General features: G+C 31.8%; 3 protein-coding genes across 3 annotated transcripts; all 3 read left to right on the top strand.

Annotated features, from left to right (window-relative positions):
* The first annotated feature begins 1,473 nt into the window (after positions 1-1,473).
* Positions 1,474-2,868, top strand: LOC139483418 (uncharacterized). The gene has a single exon (XM_071267438.1). It carries the CDS (start codon positions 1,474-1,476, stop codon positions 2,866-2,868), a length of 1,395 nt encoding a protein of 464 aa, XP_071123539.1.
* Positions 2,869-15,338: 12,470 nt separating this feature from the next.
* Positions 15,339-16,967, top strand: LOC139483417 (uncharacterized). The gene has a single exon (XM_071267437.1). It carries the CDS (start codon positions 15,339-15,341, stop codon positions 16,965-16,967), a length of 1,629 nt encoding a protein of 542 aa, XP_071123538.1.
* Positions 16,968-20,002: 3,035 nt separating this feature from the next.
* LOC139483626 (uncharacterized) lies at positions 20,003-22,391 on the top strand. Its single transcript, XM_071267616.1, has 2 exons — positions 20,003-20,079; positions 20,519-22,391. The coding sequence occupies exon 2, from the start codon at positions 20,522-20,524 to the stop codon at positions 22,214-22,216; it is 1,695 nt and encodes a 564-aa protein (XP_071123717.1). The 5' UTR covers positions 20,003-20,079; positions 20,519-20,521; the 3' UTR covers positions 22,217-22,391.
* Positions 22,392-22,734: the final 343 nt, after the last annotated feature.

Here is a 22,734-nt window from a genome sequence, read left to right as displayed (position 1 = left end):
TTAAAGATGACAGCCTAGACATGAATAATTTTGCACAAACTAATCTATTACCACATGAATATAAAATAGATAACTGTTTTAATAGATATAGCTGTGACAAAGTTGTCAACGGGCAAGGTATAAATTTACTAGATTTATCTACATCGTCAAGCCTACGTATATTAAATGATAGATATATTGGTGATATAATGGGAAATTTTACTTGTATGACAAACAATGGTTCAAGTGTTGTAGATTATGCTATTGTAAGTGAGAGTCTCCTTTCCTCAGTTGAATATTTTAGAACACATGAGTTTATTTATCTATCAGATCATGTTAAAATTGAGATTTTCTTGAAATGTATGCAAAGACAGTATAATTTTGATGTCTGTGAAAATTCAAATTGATCTAGCTATAAATCGTTTAAATGGGACTCGCAAAAATCAAAATTAAAATTGCTTGACCATTTATCAGATGAGACTGTTTTGAACGATATTTTAAATTATAAAATGCAAAACTTCAGTATTGATCAAAGAGGTGTTGATGATGAAACAAATAAACTAACAACTATTTTATGTAATTTAGCTGAAAATTCATATGTAATTAAAAGAAAAAACTTTAAGAAATGTAAACCAAAAAATAAACAACCGTGGTCCAATATTGCAATAACAGATTTAAAACACCAAATAAATACCATTGGCAGAAATATTAAAGCAAATTCATTTGATAAAACATAAAAAAACTAGATGTTTTAACCTTCTAAAAACTTTCAAAAAGATCATTAAACAACAAAAAGCTAAATATAAAACAAATATTTAAAAAAAAGAAAATATGTAAATTTTAATAACTTAATTTTACTGATAAACTCGTGATTATGCTAAATCCATCAACACCAAATGATGTAAAATCAGTTGTTTCTTTTATTAAAGAGTCATTAGAACTGAGGAAAGGAGAACAGTAACTGTTTTTATCATATCTCTTATAATATTGTCGAGTTTTCATTATGTTTGATCATGTTTGTTTTGTCAATGTATTTGCCATAACCAAAATTGGTTTTTGTATGTTTTGCAAATTAAGAATTATTATTATTAATTATTGTAAAGATGCAAATTAGTGTTTTATATACACTCTAAATTTAAACATGTGTGATTCTTTATCATAATGTGAAGATTGTTTTTACAGGTCATGGCCCACTGTTTTGATCAGTGTGATATTTGTAATTTAAGACATATTTCGAAGCTTTCTGTTATTTGGTGCTCTGATTGCGATGAGGGATTGTGCCTAGAATGTTCAGAACATTACAGCTTATCTAAGTTATCACGAAACCACAGCGTTGTTCCTATTGCTGAGTATAAAAAGTTGCCATCCTTTCTGGTAAACCTAAAACTGCATTGCGATGAGCATGATGAGAAGTATTCATTATTTTGCAAAGAGCATAACAAATGCGTTTGTAGAAAATGTGTCATTTCTGAAAAGCACAGGAAATGTAAAGAAATGATCCCTGTTGAAGATGTGATTCAAAATTCTAAAACATCAGTAGCTTTTACAGAAATTGAGTCCTCGCTCCAAGAAATGAAGGGGAACATTACTCTTATTTTAGAAGACAGACAAAAGAATTTATCTTCATTATCAGATACGAAAAAGAAAATAGAATCCGAGATTTTAGCAATTCGACAGCAGATAAATCACCACCTTGACAAAATACAAGACCAGTTTATCACTGAACTAACATCAGCAGTAGAAAATTCAACCCAACAAATCCAAAGTTTCCTTGCGTCTGTACAGGAAAACCAAAGAGAAATTGATGAATGCATAGAAGATATAGTAACCATAAAGAAGCATGCAACCGATCTGCAAACGTTTTTAGGAATAAAAGTATTAGAAAACAAACTGAATGAAACAGAAAACACATTATCATCATGGAGTAATGGTGAACTTTTGGCTCAAACCGTAGTTTCATATCAGTTAAACAACGTATTACAAAATATCTATGACGAAATAAATACATTTGGAAAAACGTTCGTTGATAGTCAAGCATGTGAACTTACATTACATAGAAGGAAAGAGGGTCAGGCTCAGTTGATGAAAGGAAATTTCGGACCTGGATCATGTGGATGTTCTTTTGAGAATATAACACTGAAATTAAAAACAACAATAAACACAACAGCATCAAATGTGTCCAGTTGCTGTATCTTACCTTGTGGTAAATTTGTCGTGGCAAATTATGATCCGTCGTATTTGATATTGTTTTCACCTGATGGAAAAATTGAAAAAAAAATTGCTGACATCATGCCAAAAATTTATGATGTTGCATGTATCGACAATGATGTGGTCGCTGTAGTCTCAATACTTACACAGAACATTAAACTTGTGAATTTAAAATCGGAAAAATCATTCAAAACTATCCATACAAGTTATCCTTGCTGTGGAATTACTTACTCTGACGGTTATTTAATAGTTTGTTCTAAAAATGGACAGCTACAGGAAATCAGGCTAGAGGATAATAAGATAACTGACACTGGTAGCGATGTGGTATCGTTTTATATCGCTGCATTAGGCAACAAACTTTATTCTAGAAAGAGAGAATCGGAAACCATCGTATGTCATAATAGAAACGGTGACATATTATGGACCTTTACAGACAAAACGATTCTTAAAGAACCAAGAGGTATTGCAGTAGATGAACATGGAAATGCTATCGTCGCCGGGGTCGGATCAAACAACGTTATTGCTATATCCTCTGATGGCACAAAGCATAAAATGCTCCTGTCAGAAAACGACTTAATAAAATCTCCATGGCCGATATGTTACAGCAGCAAATTAAAGATTTTACTTGTAGCAAACGAAAAAGATGGCCATGCATATTTGTACATTGTAAACCACGAGTAACTCCCTTTCAAGAAAATATTTGATGAACAAATACTTGTTTTAATGCAAATTAAAGCAATATATTTTTTATCAAGTTTATTATTTTTTAGTGTATGATAATGTCATATATATCTATAGAAATTTTTCCCAACACTATTCTTTAGAGAATTTGTCTGACATACTTCAATCTCTATTGTTTTTGTAACATTGATCATGGAACAAGATAATTGACAGCACGAGCACGATTCAAAGATTCAAATTTAGGGGTGAGTTGTAAACTTTAAATAATTTGAAAAGGTGTTGAATGAAACAAACAAAAATATCCGAATGACGGAGTCAAAAAGCGAGATAGATGTATGCTGTTTCCGTTATGGGCGTCAACAATGTATAAGTTTGGGAGTATGTCATTTAAATGGAGAACAACTAGTGGTTTGCCAATGGTATTTAGTATGCAGTTGTGTTGGATTGCCACATCTCATTGCCATGGAGATTATTTGGCTCCTACACCCCATTCATGGTCGTTTGACTTTTAGATTTATTTACATGTATTTGTTTGTGATTATGTCAGTTTAACAATAACTATAAGTTGTATGCTAATATTGTTTGGTATGCAGTTGTATAAGTTTTATCACATCTCATTTTCCCGTCGGTTATGGACTATTGACTATACAATATGTAATAGTTTGTGATTAGATCAGTTGAAGATGAACCGTTTATTGAAAGTGATATTTAGTATGCAAATGTATCGGCATTTTCATCATTGACTTTGAAACTTTCCCCTTGTTTACAAGTTATTGTTTGTGTTCAAAACAAACAACTTATGATAGTTCAATGGTATTTGGTATGCAGTTGCAATATCAAAATAACAAAAAGGTCAGACATATCTCTGTGTTAACAGTTTTAAAGTTTTTCAAACTAAGTATTTTCACGCAATCTATTCGTTAAACTTTATTGTTTATTGTCCCGACAATTCAATTTAAATTAGCGGTTTGATGAAGTGTAGACAAATATAAGAAGATGTGGTATGAGTGACATTGAAAACAATTCAAAGTCACAGTTTATAAAAGTTAACCATTATAGGTCAAAGTACGGCCTTCAACACGGTGTCTTCGCTCACACCAAGCAAGAAGATATAAAGGGTCATAAAAATGACAAGTGTAAAACCATTTAAACAGGAAAAACAACGGCCTAATTTATATAAAAAAAAACGAGAATCGAAAAACACTTACGAGCCACATCAATAAACGACAACCACAAATCATCGGGTTTCTGATTTAGGACAGATGAAAACAAATGCAGCTGGTTTAAGGTGGTATGGGTGTCTTTCGTCATCTTGGAATGTTGACAACAGAGAACCTACGGTCCAGATTTTCAATAAAATTAGCCAAATCAAACAAAGAATGCAGATAACAAGTGTGAATAACTAGTCTTTATTCAAAAGAATAATTATAAGATTATACTTATAAATTATTATATGCTTACATACATAAAATTGAGAATGGAAATGGGGAATGTCTCAAAGAGACAACAACCCGACCATATAAAAAACAACAGCAGAAGGTCACCAACAGGTCTTCAATGTAGCGAGAAATTCCCGCACCGGAGGCGTCCTTCAGCTGGCCCCTAAAAAACTATATAATTGTTCAGTGATAATGAACGCCATACTAATTTCCAAATTGTACACAAGAAACTAAAATTAAAAAAATACAAGACTAACAAAGGCCAGAGGCGCAAACATGCGGCCGGGGTTAAACATGTTTATGAGATCTCAACCCTCCCCCTATACCTCTAGTCAATGAAGAAAAGTAAATGCATAACAATACGAACATTTAAAATTCAATTCAAGAGAAGTCCGAGTCTGATGTCAGAAGATGTAACCAAAGAAAATAAACAAAATGACAGTAATACATAAATAACAACAGATTATTTGTGCTTGATTTTTCTCTTTATTTAATGACATTTTAAGGGGAGGTATCTCTAAAATAATGATTTTTCTGATGTTATATACATGACATTTTGTAATTTAACGGGAACAAATGAATGGTAACCCAATGTTCTCTTTTCAAAGCATTGTCTATAAGCTATCCTTCATGTTTTATTTTTCAGTTCTATCATTTAGTTTAGTTTCTATTCACATAATGATGGTGTTTTTTTCCTGTATTATCCATACAACATGTGTCATTTTGTCACAATCGAAAATTGAGAATGGAAATGAGGAATATGTCAAAGACACCACAACCCGACCATAGAAAAAACAACAGCAGAAGGTCTCCAACAGGTCTTCAATGTAGCGAGAAATTCCCGCACCCGGAGGCGTCCTTCAGCTGGCTCCTCAACAAATATATACTAGTTCAGTGATAACGAACGCCATACTAATTTCCAAATTGTACACAAGAAACTAAAATTAAAATAATACAAGACTTACAAAGGCCAGAGTTGGGACGGGCGCAAAAATGCGGCGGGTTTAAAAATGTTTATGAGATCTCAACCCTCCCCCTATACCTCTAGCCTATGTAGAAAAATAAACGCACAATTAAAATTCAGTTCAAGAGAAGTCCGAGTCTGATGTCAGAAGATGAAACCAAAGAAAATAAACAAAATGACAATAGTACATAAATAACAATAATACAGACTATAAGCAGTTAAAGATGTACTTAGGTGAGGTTAGGTAAAATTTAATGAATCAAGAATTAAAAACTGATACTATAAGCTGGTAGAACATTCTTTAAGGATAAAAGTAAGCTGAAATTATTGATAGGTCATGGACCTCCTTTTTGAGATATTTGAGATTTAATATATGCCGGGAAAAGGCTGACTCAGACTTTTACCTTATGTTTGCATTGGTATTATTTGGGTCCCAAAACAAAAGAAAGAAAATTAAGAATCTTCTTAAATTTTGGAAAATGAACTTTCATGAGCTATAAAGTCTTATGTGAAAAAAAAAATGGTAGTAATGGGCAAAATATTTTACCTTGTTTTGTGTGGAAAAACACCAAGGCGTCCGATAATATGACACAAATTCCAAAACCTCACCTCAGTAAATCATTAACTGACATGCCAGCTCCAGACTTCAATTAAACTGATTGAAAGATTATGATTTCATCATATGAATATCAGGCACAATCCTTCCCGTTCGGGGTTTAGTATCATAATTTAGCTTTAGCGAATGCACGGTGATCTATCATTTTTATTATATTTATGAACATATTCCATATACGTTCTACGTTTTGGCAAAATATGAACAAATTATATTTTTTTTTTATTTTTACCTTTATACCACCTTAACTGTTATTACATGTACTAATCTTATCAAATCTGAAACAAAAATAAAAATCACAACAATGAAAGAAACACTATACAATATCAATTGAAACGGTTTAACTCAATCAAAAGAAACATTAATAGAAACAAGGTAACATACACTCAACGAATAAATTTGATCTATGACAAAACATGTATGCTAACGAGACTTCAAAAATAGTCTGAAAGACATTACATTGTGCAATCCCAAAAGTGTCTACCAGATGTAGGACCATAAGATTTCAGAACTGTATACAATAATATTATGCAATGTTCCCATTTAACAAAAAACAATGTAACCTCAAATTAGAAAAATATTCAAATATCTTATTCTGGAACAATATTGATAAATTTTCAGTAGAACATTTGAAAAAAAATACAGATTCACAATGTTCTAAATAAAGGCAACAGTAGTATACCGCTGTTCAAAACTCATAAATCCATGGACAAAAAACAAAATCGGGGTAACAAACTAAAACCGAGGGAAGCGCATTAAATATAAGAAGAGAACAACGACATAACACCGAAACGTAACACACACAGAAACGGACCAAGCATCAGACAAAACACCACGAGAATAACAAATATAACATGAAAACCAAATACATGAATTTGGGATAGACAACAACCGTGCCACGTCTTATCTCAATATCTCTTAATCTGTTTTATTTGGCAAACATCTCTCGGAATTAGGGGTTCTCAATGATATTTACCTTTGTAGTATATTTGATCTTTTAACTTTTATGATTAGAACGTCAACGATAATTTCTTTTATAGACAAAACGCGTACTGGCCTTAGAAATTATTAGCCTTGTGTTTATGGTATTTTTCTTTTGTATAGAGATTCCGTTGTAATTTTAACATCTGAATCTATAAAATATTCTTAGGTTGATATTCTAATTAACCTTTTTAAGATATTGATTTTTTTTAAATACCATGTAGTGTGTTATTGCATATTAACATTTCAGCAATATACATATATGATACTCAGGGCCTAAGGTTCATATTTTTCTAAGTTGCTGATAGTATTAATGATTATCTAATCTGTAATATTTCACCTTGTTCACGTGATTAGAGAAAATAAACGCATTATTTACCTTCTTGTACAAATTTGTCGAAATTGATAACAGTAACAAGAGTAATGTTTAATTGTTTTTAAGGTATGTACACATAACAATGTTCTTATAATTAATACATATGCAGTAGGATTTTATCAATAATATTGACGGTACAAATTTTTATGCACCAGATGCTCATTTTAACAATAAATGTCTCTTCAGTGATGTTCGAGACCAAACTATTTGAAAAACGAAAAAGCTTATTGAAATACAAAGTGGCATAATCTTAGAAAGTACAAAACGTATAGCCAAAGTAAAGTCAAACCTACAAATCGATATCATATAGTTGTATAACCGGTAATGATTTTCACCAAATAACCTCCCTTTGAATTTGAAAAAAAAATCATTTTATTAAGCATAGTTCATTATAAGATTATAAGGTATATACGTCAAGCTAATAAGGTTGATCAAACCATAACTTCACGGTTCATTGACTGTCGCTTCGAGGAGTTATTCTATCACATCACAAGGGTTCATCAATTATAATGTAAACCTTTAGCATTTACATGGTTCGTGATTCATCATTGCTTTCAAAACAAAATTAGTTTCTCATTTCACAATTGAGGAATATATATCCCTAAAGCAAAAGTATGATTACTTTCTTGGCTTATGCTATAAATATATATATAATTTTTGTCCGTTTTAGTTATATAAGCTTATATTTTTGATAAGTTTGGGATTTTCAAATACTTTTATCACTGATGAGACATTTATAGTCGGAATACGCATCTGCTGTCATAGATATGGTACCATCAAACTAATAACTGTATTTGGCAGTTGATATTTAATCTCATATATCAATTGTTTAACGATTTGTCAAGTAGTAAATGTTTGTTAGGCGGATTTAATTGACCTTGCCATTTTAATAGGTCATTGATGAACGGTACATCTCAGCTAAAGGAGAAGGAGAAAAACGTACATGCGTGTACAATACTTTTCGGGGTATAGTCCTAGCTGTTATCTAAACTGTCCATAACGTTGTGTAAAATTGAAATCGTTGTCAAATATTTCAATTTCAACAGCTTTATGACGTGATAGTGACATCACCTCTGAATTTTCCATATTGGTGTGTGCCGATGTTATCAACTAATTCATTTATCAATAAACATTAACACATATGCTTGTAGCATTATTTTGAAAGTCTTTTACAATTGTACTTGCAATATCAAGTGCCAAACAATGACTCTTATCACTTCCTTTGTTGAATATAATAATATACCTGGCTGACATTATTTGTGGTATATTGGTTATGCTAATTTTTTCAGCCTGTTGTAGAGAGACCTTTATCAAAAAAAAGTAAAGCAAACACAGCCCTCATCTTTTCCATTCCTGCAAAATGGTGTTACTATTGTAGAATACGATGACTAGGGTACATGTATTTTATTGTGACGTGTTATAGACATGTAAGATATTTTTGATGTATGTTTTTATTGGTATAAAGTAAGCATACTGTCTAATATTCTGTATTTTTTTTGTAAGTTATGATGTAGGAAACAGTAACTGTGTGAAATAACTTGTATTATACTACTTGTAATGCTTGTAGTCTGGAACATATATGATAATTGAAGCAAATAAGTTTTAATTAACATTTAATAAAAGTAAAGTTAGAACAATTATAGTATTATGATTCTTGTAGAAATATTGAATTGAATGTCATTTGTATATTTGATTAATAAAGGCAACAGTAGTATACCGCTGTTCAAAACTCATAAATCCATGGACAAAAAACAAAATCGGGATAACAAACTAAAACCGAGGGAAACGCATTAAATATAAGAGGAGAACAACGACATAACACTAAAATGTAACACATATAGACAAAATCCCACGAGAATAACAAATATAACATATATATATAACATCAAAACCAAATACATGAATTTGGGATAGACAAGTACCGTGACACGTCTTATCGCAATGTGAATTTACACTCAAAAATAAGAGAAAACAAACGACACAACGTTATAATGTAATACACACAGAAACGAACTATAATATATCAATGACCATATTCCTGACTTGGTACAGGGCATTTTTAAAGGAAAAAATGGTGGGTTGAACCTGGTTTTGTGGCATGCCAAACCTCGCACTTTTATGGCCATGTGAAATATAACATCAAAATGACAACACAGGACTACAATATAAATAAATTGGAGAACACAATTGACAAATTAAACTATTTGAAGTTCATGTTATAATTTACCAGTTCACAGTAATAATCCACTATATAATCCACACATAGGTGTCGTCTGCAAATTAGGGCATGCGGTCATCATGCTTGGTTGAATCCAATTTTAACTTTCAGTTGATTAAAAATCGATAATCATAACTTCTCTGTATTGTAAAATCTATGCATTCTATGATTACATCTATCTGTCATTATATGTTGATTTTGGAAGCCAAATGTCTTGTATTTTTGTGATAATCCAATTTAAGCAACTGTAGTAAATTCCACGCACCTTGCTTGAATTTATGAATTAAATGTATTGACATGCGCAGTAGAACCCATGTGTCACTTGGGACGATTGTTCAATAAAAACACTATTTTTACGTGTTGGCAACTGTTTTCACATACTTCTTGTAATTCCTTTTATTCTACATTTGAAAATGCCTGTACCAAGTCAGGAATATGACAGTTCTTGTCCATTCATTTTTGATGCGTTTTGTTATTTGATTTTGCCATGTGATTATGGACTTTCCGAATTGATTTTCCTCTGAGTTCAGTATTTTTGTGATTTTACTTTTTAGTATTTGTAGTCAACGTCGTCAATGTTTTGCAGATGTTAATGCTCACTTTCCTTGATAGTTAACATTTTGGTCCGCCGGTGACACACATAACTTTTTGCAATGTTGTTTACGCATTGTGACTTCCGGTGGCGCTGTATATATTGTTGTATTTTTAGTTACCATAGAAACTTGTTTAGTACCATGCAAACTTTGTTTATTATATAAAGGTTACTTAAATTGTATATTATTGTGATTTTTGTAATTTATTAAAGAATTCAAATATTTAGTTGGACGGCAAGCGCGCGATCCAACAATCCAACCATCCAACAATCCAACAATCCAACAATCCAACATTGACGTAATTTCGACGCTTGGTCGTCAGTTCTGCTTAAACTTTTGGTTCTTACAGTTGGTATTTTTATTTGCTCGTTATTTATTTTAGTCAAAATGGTTAATTTTTCTTAGAAACTTATTATTTTTAAAAGGTTAAATTGTAAAGGAAAATAGTAAAGTTAGCGTTTTCAAAGTTTAAAAGGAATATTTCATTTTTGCGGACTCTTTAAAGCTTTATTTCTAGTTTATCTTTTAAAGTTAGGATTATTGAAATTGTTCATTGAAGTTCATATTTACTGTTAATGTTTGTCATTTTGTAATGAATAGGATTAAATAGGAAAACATTTGACAAGTAAGGGATAATTTCCTAAAGGTCTGGAAATTATAATAAACAATACAGTTTATGTATGGTATAAATTGTATTTCATTGTTAGTTATTCAGGAAAGGTTCTGTATATAACTAATAATAATAAACATTTTATAGTAAATTTTATATAGAGGTTCTGCAAAAGGAAATCACGAATTCACCAACATTCCAACTGACTTCATTTTCAGAAAACGACATCTGTAACAAACATAAACTTTTAGCTACTTCTTTACAAGCAGAACCAAACACAATGAAAGTCCCAACTATGTACTGGCTTCCGAAGCTGCACAAAAAACCTTACAAATATAGATTTATTTCATCTTCCAGCCATTGTTCAACTACTAAATTGTCTGTTTTACTTACTAGTACACTTGGTACAATAAAAAACCTGATAATAAATTGTTCAAATAAGGCCTTTGAAAATAGTGGAATTAATTACTTTTGGAGTGTCAAAAACTCGTTGGAAGTACTTGATAAATTGCATGCATATATTGGTGATTTTGAATCTGTTCAAAGTTTTGATTTTTCTACCCTATATACCACTTTGCCTCATATTCTTATTAAGAAAAAATTCACATCCCTAATTAACTGGGCATTTAAAAAGTCGGAATGCGAGTACATATGTTCAAACTCTTTTAGATCATTTTTTAGTAGCAATAAACAAAAGAACTATGTCAATTGGACATGCTTTGATACTATTTATGCACTTGAATTTTTACTTGATAACATTTTTGTTCGCTTTGGAGATTCCGTATATCGTCAAGTTATTGGAATTCCAATGGGGACTAACTGTGCACCACTTATTGCGGACCTGTTTTTGTATTGTTATGAGTTACAATTTATGACTAAAATTAGCAAAGACCCATCAAAACAACATTTGATACAAAAATTTAACAATACTTTTAGATATTTGGATGATATATTGGCTCTAAATAATGACGACTTCAGTATGTATACTAAAGAAATTTATCCTGTAGAACTTACTTTAAATAAAGCTAATGATAACAATGACCACTGCCCTTTCCTCGATCTTGATATCTATATCATAAACGGGAAGCTTAATACAAAAATTTATGATAAAAGAGATGATTTTTCATTTCCTATTGTTAATTATCCATTTTTAGATGGTGACGTTCCCTTGTCACCATCTTATGGTGTTTATATATCTCAACTTGTACGATTCGCTCGTGTATGTAACAATGTATTAGATTTTAGCGAGAGAAATTTATGTATTACTGAAAAATTATTACACCAGGGTTTTCGATATCACAAACTGGTCAAAACATTTACTAAATTTTATCACCGGTATAAGGAAATAATTCGTAAATATAACTCAACATGCAGACATCTTATACGTTCAGGTATTTCACATCCAAAATTTTATGGAAATATTCTTTATAAAGCACAAAAATGTCAGTATTCTCCTCAGAAACTAACAAAACCTTTAAATAGACTTATTAAAAGGGGATATAGTTACGATACTGTTGTCAGGTCATTAAAGATTGCATATTTTGGCTTTAACATTGATTCACTGATAGGGTCTTTGCATCGGAACTAAACACATTTATTTCTTAAAAAACAGTTGTTGGCATGACACGGGTTATGTTCTTCTCATATATTTTATGATAGTATGATACTAAACCCCTAACGGGAGGGATTGTACCTGATATTCATATGATGAAGACATAATCTTTCAATCAGTTTAATTGAGGTCTGGAGCTGGCATGTCAGTTAACTGCTAGTAGTCTGTTGTTATTTATGTATTATTGTCATTTTATTTATTTTCTTTTGTTACATCTTTTGACATCAGACTCGGACTTCTCTTGAACTGAATTTTAATTTGCGTATTGTTATTCTTTTACTTTTCTACATTGGCTAGAGGTATAGGGGGAGGGTTGAGATCTCATAAACATGTTTAACCCCGCCGCAATTTTGCGCCTGTCCCAAGTCAGGAGCCTCTGGCCTTTGTTAGTCTTGTATGATTTTAAATTTTAGTTTCTTGTGTATAATTCGGAGTTTAGTATGACGTCCATTATCACTGTACTATTATGCATATTTTAGGGGCCAGCTGAAGGACACCTACGGGTGCGGGAATTCTCGCTACATTGAAGACCCATTGGTTGCCTTCGGCTGTTGTTTGCTCTATGGTCGGGTGGTTGTCGCTTTGACATATTCACCATTTCCTTTCTCAATTTTATATATTGGTGATTTTGAATCTGTTCAAAGTTTCGATTTTTCTACCCTATATACCACTTTACCTCATATTCTTATTAAGAAAAAATTCACATCCCTAATTAACTGGGCATTTAAAAAGTCGGAATGCGAGTACATATGTTCAAACTCTTTTAGATCATTTTTTAGTAGCAATAAACAAAAGAACTATGTCAATTGGACATGCTTTGATACTATTTATGCACTTGAATTTTTACTTGATAACATTTTTGTTCGCTTTGGAGATTCCGTATATCGTCAAGTTATTGGAATTCCAATGGGGACTAACTGTGCACCACTTATTGCGGACCTGTTTTTGTATTGTTATGAGTTACAATTTATGACTAAAATTAGCAAAGACCCATCAAAACAACATTTGATACAAAAATTTAACAATACTTTTAGATATTTGGATGATATATTGGCTCTAAATAATGACGACTTCAGTATGTATACTAAAGAAATTTATCCTGTAGAACTTACTTTAAATAAAGCTAATGATAACAATGACCACTGCCCTTTCCTCGATCTTGATATCTATATCATAAACGGGAAGCTTAATACAAAAATTTATGATAAAAGAGATGATTTTTCATTTCCTATTGTTAATTATCCATTTTTAGATGGTGACGTTCCCTTGTCACCATCTTATGGTGTTTATATATCTCAACTTGTACGATTCGCTCGTGTATGTAACAATGTATTTGATTTTAGCGAGAGAAATTTATGTATTACTAAAAAATTATTACACCAGGGTTTTCGATATCACAAACTGGTCAAAACATTTACTAAATTTTATCACCGGTATAAGGAAATAATTCGTAAATATAACTCAACATGCAGACATCTTATACGTTCAGGTATTTCACATCCAAAATTTTATGGAAATATTCTTTATAAAGCACAAAAATGTCAGTATTCTCCTCAGAAACTAACAAAACCTTTAAATAGACTTATTAAAAGGGGATATAGTTACGATACTGTTGTCAGGTCATTAAAGATTGCATATTTTGGCTTTAACATTGATTCACTGATAGGGTCTTTGCATCGGAACTAAACACATTTATTTCTAAAAAAACAGTTGTTGGCATGACACGGGTTATGTTCTTCTCATATATTTTATGATAGTATGATACTAAACCCCTAACGGGAGGGATTGTACCTGATATTCATATGATGAAGACATAATCTTTCAATCAGTTTAATTGAGGTCTGGAGCTGGCTTGTCAGTTAACTGCTAGTAGTCTGTTGTTATTTATGTATTATTGTCATTTTATTTATTTTCTTTTGTTACATCTTTTGACATCAGACTCGGACTTCTCTTGAACTGAATTTTAATGTGCGTATTGTTATTCTTTTTACTTTTCTACATTGGCTAGAGGTATAGGGGGAGGGTTGAGATCTCATAAACATGTTTAACCCCGCCGCAATTTTGCGCCTGTCCCAAGTCAGGAGCCTCTGGCCTTTGTTAGTCTTGTATGATTTTAAATTTTAGTTTCTTGTGTATAATTCGGAGTTTAGTATGACGTCCATTATCACTGTACTAATATGCATATTTTAGGGGCCAGCTGAAGGACACCTACGGGTGCGGGAATCCTCGCTACATTGAAGACCCATTGGTTGCCTTCGGCTGTTGTTTGCTCTATGGTCGGGTGGTTGTCGCTTTGACATATTCACCATTTCCTTTCTCAATTTTATGTTTTATGTAACTGGTGAGGTATCAGTTACAACTATATGCAAATATGTCAGAAAGAGGTCTTCTGACTAAATTCACTTCAAGTTAGGATTTTCTCTTAGGGTAATTTATTTTCTCATTAAGATAGCAGAACTCAGTCTTTTTATGTATTTTTCTGACACACCAACATATTATCTCTTGAGTGTAGAGATAAGTTAATAAATATCTCTTGAGTTTAGAGATAAGTTAGTAAATATCTCTTGAGTGTAGAGATAAATTACTACATGTATTATACTGAATAGATTCTTGTCATATCATTTAAGTCTATAGTTTAAGTATATTACTAGTTAAAATTGTTGTTTATCTTGAATATAAATGAAAATATATGATTCTAGAAATGAATAAAAGATAGAAACTTATTTACGTGACTTTTAGCAAATGCCTATATTATACTGACCAGCTCATATCTTGTCGTATTGACTTTGTTATTTACAAACTACTCATATAATTTGAGTAAAAACTCTTGGGTCGAAGCATTTCAAGCCCCTGCCCGCTACACTATCATAAAGGTTTGATGATATATTTTGTTATGAAATGGTATTCAGATCATTAAACAAAATTATAATTTATTCAGAAAACCAAGTAAATATTGAATGTATTTTATTTTCAAATTGATGTTTTCATTGCATTATTATATTTAAAAATTGAACCATATGAAATTCTTTATAGCAACATACTCTTTGGTTTTATCTTACAGATCATGAGTATTTCTTTTGATAACTGTGGCATTTGTAATTTGAGACATATTTGGAAGCTTTCTGTTAATTGGTGCTCTGATTGCGACGAGGGACTATGTCAAGACTGTTCAGGACATCACAGTTTATCTAAGTTATCACGAAACCACAGCGTTGTTCCTATTGCTGAGAATAAAAAGTTACCATCTTTTGTTGAAAACATTAAACTGCACTGTGATGAGCACGATGAGAAATATTTATTGTTTTGCAAAGAGCATAATGAATGTGTGTGTCGAAAATGTGTCATTACAGAGAAGCACGGTGAATGTAAAGAAATGATCCCAATTGAAGATGTGATTAAAAATTCCAAAACTTCTGCAGCATTTACAGAAATTGAGTCATCACTTCACGAACTGAAAGCAAACTTTGGTTTAATTCTGGAAAACAGACAAAAGAATTTATGTTCATTTTCAGCCTCGAAAAATTTAATCGAATCCGAGATATCAGCGATTCGGAAGCAGATAAATCACCATCTCGACTTAGTTCAAGACAATGTTAAAGCTGAACTAAACAAAGCTGTGGAAAATTCGACCAAAAAAATACAGATTGTCATTGCATCTCTGAAGAAACACCAAATAGAAATCGAGAAGTGCATAGAAGATTTAGAAAACATCAAGAAGCATGCGACAGATATGCAAACATTTTTGGGAACTGCGCAATTAGACATCAAACTTCGAAAACAAGAAAAAGACCTGCAGGATTTGGTTGATGGTGGTACTTTGGCTCATACTGTAGTTTCTTCCCAGTTGAACCCGTTATTACAAAATATACATAAACACATGACTTCGTTTGGAAAAATCATCATAGATGTAATACCATTTCAACTATCACTACGAAGAAGCAAGCAAAGTCAGGCTCAAATGATGAAAGTAATGGGAAAACCAAAATGTTCCGTTGAAAATATAACTCTGGAGTTAAAAATAAAATTTAAAACAAAAGCATTCAATGTGTCAGGATGTTGTATTTTACCTTCCGGAAAACTTGTAGTTTCAAACAACTGTCCTTCGCATTTGACATTATTTTCACCTGATGGGAAGATAAATCGAAAAATTAACTGCGATTTACCATATATTTATGATGTTGCATGCGTCGACGATACAACTGTAGCCGTTGTATCAATGACTATGGAGAATATCGAACTAATAGATATGGAATCAGGTAAAACATTTACAATTGTTCGCACTTATTCCCCTTGTTGCGGCTTAACGTATAAAAATAATCATTTTATAGTTAGTCCCCAAAAAGGACAGATACAGGAAATCAGAATAGACGATACAAAAACATATGGTATTGGCAGTTCTATGAGTTCATTGCATTTGGCTGCATTAGGCAATAAACTTTATTCTAGAAAGAGGGACACGAATACCATCGTCTGTCATAATAAAAACGGTGACGTTCTGTGGACATACACAGACACGTCGGTTCTGAATGTACCCAGAGGTATCACAGTTGATGAATATGGAAATATTTTTGTTGTTGGGAACAAATCGAAAAACGTTGTGGCTATATCATCTCATGGTAGAGGACACAAAATACTCCTTTCTGAGAAAGACTTGTGTGGTTCTCCATGGGCACTTTGCTATAGTAACAATTAAAATCTTTGCTGGTTGCAAATGAAACAGACGGCCAAGCATTTCTGTACAGCGTTAATTACGCATGAACCATTTTTGCTGCTCCTGTGTTATTTCAGAGAAAGCTACGTTAAAAGTTATAAAATACTTCATTTATCATTGAAAATAACATAACACAAATAGATATTAAAATGAAAAGTAGCATTGCATGAAATTTGTTTTATACCTTTTTCAAGATACATTGCATACCTTAGAACGAAATAACATTTATTCGTGTATATTCATGACAAAGACTTATAAAACTGTGTCATATATACGCGTTGGTTATCTTTCTAAAAGACAAGATTATTATTCGTGAATATTATAACGTCTTTTTTAATCTGTAAAAATTGAAGATGCTAGTGTTGCTAGCATTCATTGGTAACTATTATTTTTTTTAATTTTTAAAAACAATTGGGTTTTTTAAATTTTTTGCCAATAACTAGTTTTGGTTTAATATGTCTAATCTTTTTTCATTTTCCAAACTTTGCTTTTTTGTTTATGGTTATTAACCATTTTAATCGAATATTTATCGTCTGGAATATTGCGTAGATAAGGCCACACCGTTTGCCATGTTGATAGCTTTCTGTTGTATGTAATGAATATCATTGATATTCAAATTTTATTCTCTTACAATTTTCCTAATTTTCCTGATACGTTTGTTCCATATGACAAATCATACATAAAGATTCCACAGATTATTTGCTTTTAATGTCGATATAGTACAATAAGATAGAACGCAGTAGTATATTCACCAAATTTCTTCTCAATGAGGGCATACAACACCTATACATTACAATTTTAAAAAATTGACGAAGGGATGGTTTAAACTTCACCATTTGGAACTCTTGGTTTAATAGCTTCCTTGTGAACAGCAATCCTCTATCAAGGGAATCATGATAGGAAATACAAGCCCGGGACTATTGTATCAATTTAGAGACATTTCCTTTCCTATATAAGACTTATCCTCACTAAAGTTGTAACTCCTTATATTTATTTCAAAGTCAAGACGTCAATATAGGTTTATTTACAGACATGAGAAAGCATGTGGGTTTGGAAATATACAAAACGTACGATGCAATAGTGGTCAACAACGTCAAAACACCGCCTCTTGTACATGATTTAATTGCTTATATCGAACTTCCGTGTCAAATTTTCAGTTTGATAATTTAATGATTTTATTCTAAAAAAACAAAAACATTAAACGATACTTCAATCACTATTCCATTATTATGTTGGCTTTATGTGCATAGTTTTATTAAGTTTTTGATTTTTTAGCTTTGCACTTTATGATATATTACTTTTTCACCATGTTCACGTGATTATAAAATAAAAAATCATTAACTTCCTATTAAACATTAGTTGTATTTGATTACAGCAAATGGTGTTCTCACAAATCATAATTAGGTATGTTTAAATATTTTTATTTTTTATCTTATTCGTACTTTGCATAATGATTATTCATTCAGCCGATCAAACATCGAGCACCAAGAAAATGATTAATAAAAAATCCTGAAAGTACAAATTACTGTTCCGTCGCTATGGCAAAAAGGGATTTATCATATCGTATATATATATATGAATAAAGCAAAAAGCAAATTCTCTTTCAAGATACACAACTGTTTATGGATAGGATTTTTAAAAATCTTTCAAAGTATTAATCACTTACTTGAACAATTTTCTGGTTATTCATGTTGTTTGTGTAACTCTTTAGAATGATTTTGCTTTTAGGGTCGGTAAGTTTACTCGTATCGTAACCAAACATCTCCGTAAAAATGAGGATGTCCCATCTCGTTCGAAATAGGTTTTCCTCATCCAAACTTCCAACCCAAATCTTGTTATTGTAGAATTTAGTAAAGGTTCAAAGTAATTTGTCGTAACGAAATCTTTAACATTGATAACATTCATTTAAAATCAAAACGTCACTAAAGACACAGGCATAACGAACGAATTGTGATATATTATAAACACTATAAGATGTTGCCAAAAGAATATAACTGTCGAAGTTTCATTTTATGTTGTCATATAGCATCAGTGTCCCTGGTTAGTGGTGGGTTGTGCACAAACAAACATGTTTAGCCCCGACACTTTCTATATGTGTATGTCTATCCCAAATTCTTGTATTTGGTTTTGATGCTATATTTGTTATTCTCGTGGGATTTTGTCTGTTGCTTGGTCCGTTTCTCTGTGTGTTACATTGTAGTGTTGTGTCGTTGTTCTCCTCTTATATTTATGCGTTTCCCTCAGTTTTAGTTTGTTACCCCGATTTTGTTTTTTGTCCATGGATTTATGAGTTTGAACAGCGGTATACTACTGTTGACTTTATTTATAGTTTTAGACTCACATACGATCTATTGTTGCTTACATCCCCGTTTTGAAAGCTGATGAATAGTTGATAATCATAACACATCTCAATATGTTATATACATACACTGAGAGATTTGAAATATATCAACTTATTTAGTATATACTTTTGAAAATATTGACACGCATAATTCGTGATGCGTTTGATATTAATAATCAATATTTTAAGTTTTCTACTCAAAATAATAATTTATTGTCATGAAATATGATTAGTTACCTTGTCATGTTTAATATATTTTAATTACAGTTACATAAGCAAAATTTCCGGTTTCCTGTTTGGTTCTAGATTTTATGAAAATCCCATCACGAGTTTTATGAATAGTTATTGCCTCAAAATACTAAATTCAGGTCATTAAATTTAGTACATTTCCCTATACAATCATGCTTGCATTGTTTCATATATAATTATATTGTAATAAAGGATTTTGCTATATTCATAACATTAGTATAAAAACTTCCTACTTTGATTTTTTATTACAAAACTATGAAATGAGACCAAAATCACACGTTTCCATCAATATCGAAATGGAAGACTTCGAGTTCATTAATTAGCATCACATTCTGGACTCGAAAACACTCATTGACAAGTAGAAATTTTATTTTCTCTCAGCCTTTTCTACTTGATTCACTCCACCATGTGACATCAGTAACCAATTGAAAACAAATATTACTCATGGATTAATATGAAGCAAAATATTTGAACAAGCAAATTCACAGAAAGTCCTGTAGCCAGGTAAAATTTTCGTTTGTTTCTTTTCATAGAAAAATTATTACATTATCTTAATATAATTGTTTAAAATTTGAAATGAATTATAAAAGATACATTTGTATTCATCAACTATAAAAATTAAATTTGAATGGTTTGAATGTTGAATATATATTTGATTGGTAAACAAAATACTTGTCGAGCAGTATTTGCAGATAAACATATTGAATGATTCCGTATAAACGCAGCTTACAACTGAGGTACAGAAGTTAAGTTAAATATAAATGTGCAAATTCCATTGCGGTGTCAAAATTTGCACTCATCTGCATAAAGAAAAAAAGATGCAAAAGTATAGGGAACTGCACTACCCATCATAAATCGATATTTTTTTTTTATAAAAATAAATCTAAATAAAACCATATGTGCTTATTTATATATTTTTTTAAAAGTGTTTATTTGTTTTCAGGCCATGGCTACCTCGTTTGCAAATTGTTGTATTTGTGATTTGCGACTTATTCAAAAGTTGTCTGTTGTTTGGTGCTCTGATTGTAACGAAGGATTGTGCCAAGAATGCAGAGAACATCATAGCTTATCTAAGGCCTCGCGAAAACACACTGTTTTTCCTATTGGTAAATATGAAACGTTGCCAGCTTTTATTGAAAACATAAAACTGCACTGCCATGAGCACGAGGAGAAATATTTATTGTTTTGTAAAGAGCATAACGAATGTGCTTGTAGAAAATGTGTCATTTCAGAAAAGCACAGAAAATGCAAAGAAATATCCCCCCTTGAAGATGTCGTTAAAAATGTTAAAACATCTGTAGCTTTTACAGAAATCATGTCCTCACTTCAGGAAATGAAGGGTAACGTTGCTCTTATTCTGGAAGACAGACGAATGAATATGTATTCAATATCAGCTTCAATAGAGAGAATCGAATCCGAGATTTATGTGACTCGACAGCAGTTAAATCACCATCTAGATAAATTACAAGACCATTTTGTTGCTGAACTGACAAAAGCTGTGGAAAATTCAACTAAACAAATACAGAGCTTCATTATGGACTTGACTAAAAAGCAAAGGGATATCGAGGAATGGATAGAAGATGTAGAAAGCATCAAGAAAAATGCAACAGATATGCAAACATTTTTAGGGATGACAAATTTAGAAACCAAACTAAATAAAACAAGTAACGACTTGCAGTCTTGGATTGACGGTAACCATTTGTCTCAAACCGTAGTTTCTTTCCACTTGGACACTTTATTACATGATATAATCAACGAAAGAACTAAGTTTGGAAAAGTTGTCGTGCATGCCATGCCTAGTAAATTAGCATTAAAAAGACGAATGCTTGGTCAGGCTCAAATGATAAAAGTGAATGCAAAATCTAAAAGTTCCTTAGAGCATATGACACTGAAATTAAAAGCAAAAATGAGCACTAATGCCTTCAATGTGTCAGGCTGTTGTATTTTGCCAAATGGAAACTTGGTAGTGTCAAATTATGACCCTTCGTATTTGATATTTATCGCAACTGATGGAAAAACAGAGAATAAAATTATCAGCATCATGCAAACAATCATTGATGTAACATGTGTTGACAATGACACTGTTGCCGTAATATCATATACACAGAAAAATATTGAACTAATTAGCCTGAAATCTGGGAAAACAATCAAGACTATCAGTACGTCTGACCCTGCTATCTGCTTAACTTACACTGAAGGCACCTTTATAGTCTGCCTCGAGAACGGACAAACGAAAGAAGTCCGCTTAGAGGATAACAAGACAAATGATATCAGCAGTACGGTGGTGTCAAGAAGTATTACAGAATTAAACAACACTCTTTATTCTGTAAAGAAAGATACAAACACGATCGTTTGTCATAAAAGAAACGGGGAAGTACTGTGGACATTTACAGACGAAGAGATTCTACAAAAACCGAGAGGCATCACAGTAGATGACATTGGAAATGTTATAGTCGCCGGGGTCGAATCAAACAACGTTATTGCAATATCCTCTGATGGCACAAAGCACAAAATTCTTCTTTCGAAAACAGACTTATGTGGTTCACCTTGGGCAGTTTCCTTCAACAACCAATTCAAATATTTGCTTGTTTCTAACGACAAAGATGGTCGAGCATTTCTGTACAGCGTCAGCTATTCATAAACTGAGCCCTTGCCTTGTTTTGTTAAATGACTTTTACTTATTTACGTTTCTCATGTTTCTTGTAAATAGGAATAACGTTCCAATCCGTTTCAAAAAAAAATCCTACAATTCGTCAGAGATTAAAGACTTTATTATTTGTGTCTGCAGTTCTTTTCTGTAAAAATTCAGAGGAGTATGTATGTTATTTTTTGTTAGTAATTTTTCGTTGTCATATCACAAACACTAATCTGTTGGAATGAGGTCAACCAAATTTTGATTACAGTATCAACAAGAATTATATCAAAGATCTTCGAAAATAGTCTTAATACAAAAGACTGATCAACAATAAACCCAAACAAAAACCTTGGTTGAACTCAGGTGCTCGCGTTAGGTTAAGTAGTTCCTACTCCACATGCTGTTTAAACATGAGCTATCCGGTTATAGTTGCTTTTGGTAATGTTCCAATCAAACAATAGAGAACGAGATTGTGGTTACGACATGTGTACATATCCGTTTCAAAATTTCAAACTGTGACACAG

This window comes from Mytilus edulis, chromosome 7, assembly GCF_963676685.1.
Source record: "Mytilus edulis chromosome 7, xbMytEdul2.2, whole genome shotgun sequence".
NCBI lineage: Eukaryota > Metazoa > Mollusca > Bivalvia > Mytilida > Mytilidae > Mytilus > Mytilus edulis.
This window is presented reverse-complemented; position numbering and strand designations above follow the sequence as displayed.

Coding starts and splice junctions, on each gene's coding strand:
- LOC139483418 (XM_071267438.1), top strand. CDS start 1,474: ATGATCCCTGTTGAAGATGTGATTCAAAATTCTAAAACATCAGTAGCT.
- LOC139483417 (XM_071267437.1), top strand. CDS start 15,339: ATGAGTATTTCTTTTGATAACTGTGGCATTTGTAATTTGAGACATATT.
- LOC139483626 (XM_071267616.1), top strand. CDS start 20,522: ATGGCTACCTCGTTTGCAAATTGTTGTATTTGTGATTTGCGACTTATT.